The sequence below is a fragment of the Triticum dicoccoides genome, chromosome 2B (genome assembly GCF_002162155.2).
Source record: "Triticum dicoccoides isolate Atlit2015 ecotype Zavitan chromosome 2B, WEW_v2.0, whole genome shotgun sequence".
In the NCBI taxonomy this organism is placed as follows: Eukaryota; Viridiplantae; Streptophyta; class Magnoliopsida; order Poales; family Poaceae; genus Triticum; species Triticum dicoccoides.
Genome location: NC_041383.1, coordinates 177264443 through 177269013, shown reverse-complemented (window position 1 = coordinate 177269013; position 4571 = coordinate 177264443). Strand labels below are relative to the sequence as shown.

Here is a 4571-nt window from a genome sequence, read left to right as displayed (position 1 = left end):
ACCAAGTTTTAAAACAATAATGAAGTTCAAAAAGCAGAAAAAAGAATTAACAGAAAAAGAAAAGAAAAATATAAAAGAAAAAAGAAAAAAATGCTTAGGCGACAACATCGCTCCTGTCAGGCACCTGTTAGGCCGGCCTAAGCGTTCGTGGATTTTAAAAAGTTCATCGATTTTTAGAAAAATGTTCATGGATATGAAAGTTTCCCATTTTCAAAAACTAAGTTCACTAAAGAAAGTTGCAAAAAAAATGTTCCCGGTTTTGGGAACCTCAGCTTGCCAGTCGGTTTTTGAAAACAAAATCATCGATTTTGAAAAAAAAAGATCTATGTGAAAAAAGTTCATCAATTTTGAAAAAAGGTTCGCACATTTGAAAAAAGTTCACGATTTTTTTAAAAAAAACTTAAGGATTCAAAAAAATCATAGATTTGTAACATATTTTGTAAATTCAATAAAAGTCTACGAATTTTTAAAAAGAAAAAAATGATTAAAACAAGAAAAAAAAATATGAAAACTCGGCCAAACAAAAAAAATGGAAACTACTGAGTATTATAACTAAGAGAGCTTTTGGTCACATTGGTGTACAGTCTAACAGGATGTCCCTAGTTCGATCCTTGTTGGCTCCTTTGTTTTTACACTTTAAAAAAAGGTGAAACTTTAAGTGAAGTGAAAAAAAAAGATGAACATATGGGCCTATACGTATTTACATACCGACGAACTACTCATTATACATACGAGAGTGTGGAAGGTCCATATTATCTAGGGATGAAAATGGAGTGGAAACTTTCTGTTTTTCCGGAGAAAAAATGGAAACGGAGAGGAAATATGAAAATGAAAACGGAAATGAAAATGGAATTTTTTTTATGTGGAAACGGCAACAAAAACGGAACGACATTTTTCGGTGGAACAGACGTGAAAATGGAACTTTCCGTTCCCGTGACTATGGAATTTCCGTTTTTACTATAGGCCTATAGCTGCTTTATGGCACTAGGGTCAAACAACACACAAGGACACAATGAGCAAAATAGATTATTTACGTCCAACTTTTACTACCACACACGTACTTAACCAATCATATACGCAATTGTCGTGTACTACTACAATACACAATGCTAAGTTGTTAACATAATCATATTATTTTGTAGCCATATTAACAATTCATTAAAAGATTGTTCTTGTGTGTATTTCTCTATAATTCATGGGGTTCCTAAGTTCCGTTCAACGCCCACTTCTGTTTTCATGTCCGGTATGTATTCGCCCTGTGTCTATTTTCGGTAGTATCTGTTTCCGTATTCATTTTCGGGGTTTCTGTATTTGTTTCCGCATCTGCAAAAAAATATGAAAACAAATATGGTAGCATCCAGTTCTGTCCGTTTCCGCTCCATTTTTATCCCTAATATTACCCTTTTATACGGTTTGAGGGGGGTCTACCGAAGCGGGTCTCCATTTGTTTATCAATGCACGCCTTCCTCTGCAGAGACACGGCTGAAATATGAAATACGACATGGATTAGGATAGCAGGTGTTCTCTGCCTGCAAGTTAAACCAACACACGGCTCAAACATTATCTCATGCTGCCCATGTGATTCGGCAGTCTGCTCAGCCTACAAGTTAAGCCAATCCGGCTCAAATCATGCATGCTTGTCTGGGTCGCTGCACCGAGGTTTCTTGTTGGCAAAGCACACGACTATGAGTTCGTTAGCTTCGTCTCATCGAATCTGTTAGACTCGAAGGAGTATTGGACTGAAAGATGGTCCGGGAAACAAGGCAAACAGTGCGATCAACACTTGCTCCAGCAAAACAGAAACATGGCAAACAATGGAACACACTTATTATAACTGTGGCACAATACTATTACATGACTGTACAATATTACATCACTGTACCAAGGAAAAAAAACTGAATGGAGAACATCCACCGAACGAGCAAGATTCAACACAGTAGAGCGAGCCGGCCAGCTGCTAGTTAACCTGAAGCGCCTTTTTGCGGCGGCGCCGCTCGTCGGACAGCTGCTTTGCGAACCTGGCGAGCTGCTCCGCGTTGGTGCCCTGGCCGGGCATCTCCACGTTCCGGCCGGTCTCCAGGTCCACCCGGGACACGTTCTTCCTGAGGAGCTCGTGCCCGATCTGCACCAGCCTGTCCATGTTCTCCTTCGAGCAGTCGTCAATGGAACCCGCACTCCCGCTCAGCTGATCGTACTGGATTCGCAGGTAGCGGTGGGAGGAGCGCAGGGCGCCGAAGAGGACGGAGAGGTGGATGTCCACCATGTCGGCGCTGGCGGCGTTGAACATGTCGACGATGGGGGCGGTGCCGTCCTTGACGATCCAGTTCAGGATCCCCCACTTGGCGGCGTCCTTGGCGCTGTAGCTCTCCTTCGGGTTCAGCCCGCAGCCGATGGAGACCACCATGAACTTGCCGTAGTCCACCGGGTTCTCCACGATGAACTCGCCGTCCCCCTCGATGATGTTCTGCGACACTTGGCTCATCGCGCATAGCGTCTGCAGGCAGGCGGGAAGATAAATCATGCATGCATATGCGGTAAGTGAGATTTAAGGGGGATCTCGATGTGGTGTGGCCGGCGGTGAGACGCTAGCTAGCTTACGGGGTTGTTGGCGGCGAGGCCGCCGTCGACGAGGTTGAAGGCCCTCGGCTCGCCTTTGTCGTCCTTGGTCTCGAAGTAGTGTGCCGGGAAGAACGTCGGTGCGGCGGAGGTGCTGATCGCGATGTCCGACAGGAGTGCGTTTTTCGCAGGCGAGTGCTTCAACTGATAATTGTTACAGGTTCATGCATGCATGTGCATGCATGGAGTTAATTAGAAACTACTCCTATAAGTTATATTTTGCAAGACTTTTTTCCGGATCCGGCTTGCCTGTTCCCTTTCCATGCTTCCATCCGTGCTCCCACTTCATCCTACGGCTGTCTTTTTTTCTTTTTTTTCTAATCTAATTATCTCCCCCCCTGATTTTAATGAGGTGGGGCCGGGCCTTATTTTGTTTCAATCAAATTAAACCACGTACGCGGGAGCACGGATGGGCACACGCGAGGGGAGCAGGCAAATTTCGTCCCTTCTTTCCTGGTAAACATGACGATATTATACAAAACGAAGCAGTTAGTCAGTAGTAATCCTTGATAAAAGTAGATTCGTTGCTCCTCAGGGTTGTGGCGTTTTTTATGTACTTTTAGTTTTATATACATTCATTTCTTATATTTTCGGAAAAAAATTATATCCATTCTGCGATAAGTAATTTAGGATGAAGGGAGTACCTGAAAGCTCGAGAAAATCGTGGGTTGCAGGTATGCAATATCGAAGGTCGGGATGACCACATTAGTCAGCGTCCCGTCCAACTTGGTCTCACCGAGGTACCGACGAAGCAGTGCATGGAGGTACTTGCCGTTGTACTTGGGCCCTCGCACCATACTCAGAGCTGTGGCGATCTTGCCGAAGAACGAGTTCCTGCAACTTGGCATTCAAATTACACTTTGATTGGGTGAAATGATGTTGTAGTGCTCTACAAACATAGTAGAACCGTAAACAAAGCTAGTCTTATGATGATATGGACATCCAATGTTTTTGTTACTTCTGTGGGAAGATCTTGGGCGACTCGTCGATGTAGAACTGCGCCAACTCCTTGGCGTCGAACAGCGGCCGGCCATCCTTGTCCGGCGCCGTTAGCATCACCGTCAAGAGGCCACCGGTGCTCGTGCCGGCGATCACGTCAAAGTAGTCTGCGATCCTAGCTTCTGGCCCATCAAGTTTCTACAGGGAGATCGACAGTGCAGGAGTTCACACATGAGACAACACAGTAGTAACAGCTAGTGTTCTTCTGAAAACAGTAGACAAACATACTTTATGACAAAGTAGATGAGCTTGTAGGCATATATCCTACCTTGAACTCCTCTCCAAGGAAGGCGAGGATGGTGGCCGGAATGATCCCCCTGACGCCGCCGCCATCGATGCTCAGAACGGTGACCAGCTTGTCCTTGTCGGCGGCAGTGTTCTGGCGTGCACCTTCTCCCGCAGAACTACTACTAGCCATTTAGAGTTCGATAGACGACCAAGCCCCAAGCTACGAATTAAAAGTGAAGAACACGATGTGGCAAAGGACTTAGAAGGAAGAAACCTGTTATATAGACATGTCTGGAAACAACTGAACTAAGAAGCAACAGGATTGGCCCAACAGCAGGGGTTATTGTTAACAGAATGACTAAACCACAACTAGATGTTTTTTAAGAATGTCACATCTAAGTTATTAACCGTCAGATCTATCCCGCTGTAATTTTCGTGCAGTTTTGATTTGCGTCCCGCCCGCTCGTCCCCTGTGGCTCGCGTACGTCGCCGTCGCCGTCGCCGTCGCCGTCGCTAGATAGTTGAAAAAAAAAATGAGATCCATGAGCACTAGCACCATGGACATATTTTTATAGGAGAATCCCATCCGGGTGAGGCGCCACAAATTCGCTTCCGACTGAAGTCGAACTGTGGCCGCAGGGTTTTGCCACCGCGTCCCTTGCCACTGGGCTCTAGATAGTTGCTCTTCTTTGTTTGTCCGGCCGCTCCTTGCACGGGCTGGCCTGTTT

General features: G+C 45.5%; 1 protein-coding gene across 2 annotated transcripts; it reads right to left on the bottom strand.

Annotated features, from left to right (window-relative positions):
• Window positions 1–1799: 1799 nt before the first annotated feature.
• On the bottom strand, window positions 1800–4105 carry LOC119367489 (patatin-like protein 2). Of its 2 annotated transcripts, none has more exons than XM_037632985.1 (5): window positions 3884–4105; window positions 3575–3753; window positions 3261–3456; window positions 2599–2760; window positions 1800–2494 (listed from the first exon to the last, which is right to left on the bottom strand). In XM_037632985.1, the coding sequence occupies exons 1-5, from the start codon at window positions 4031–4033 to the stop codon at window positions 1958–1960; spliced, it is 1224 nt and encodes a 407-aa protein (XP_037488882.1). In that variant the 5' UTR covers window positions 4034–4105; the 3' UTR covers window positions 1800–1957. The 2 variants fall into 2 exon arrangements, with proteins under 2 accessions (XP_037488882.1, XP_037488884.1); XM_037632987.1 differs by having other exon boundaries at window positions 3261–3450; window positions 3884–4104.
• Between the last annotated feature and the right edge of the window lie 466 nt (window positions 4106–4571).

What these genes read in the sequence shown, in the direction of transcription:
- LOC119367489 (XM_037632985.1), bottom strand. Translation starts at nt 4,033, where the DNA reads ATGGCTAGTAGTAGTTCTGCGGGAGAAGGTGCACGCCAGAACACTGCC. An exon ending in CGATTTTCTCGAGCTTTCAG is followed by an intron (nt 2,761 to 3,260) that starts GTACTCCCTTCA and finishes AACAATTATCAG; the next exon opens with TTGAAGCACTCGCCTGCGAA. An exon ending in GCCTCGCCGCCAACAACCCC is followed by an intron (nt 2,495 to 2,598) that starts GTAAGCTAGCTA and finishes GCCTGCCTGCAG; the next exon opens with ACGCTATGCGCGATGAGCCA.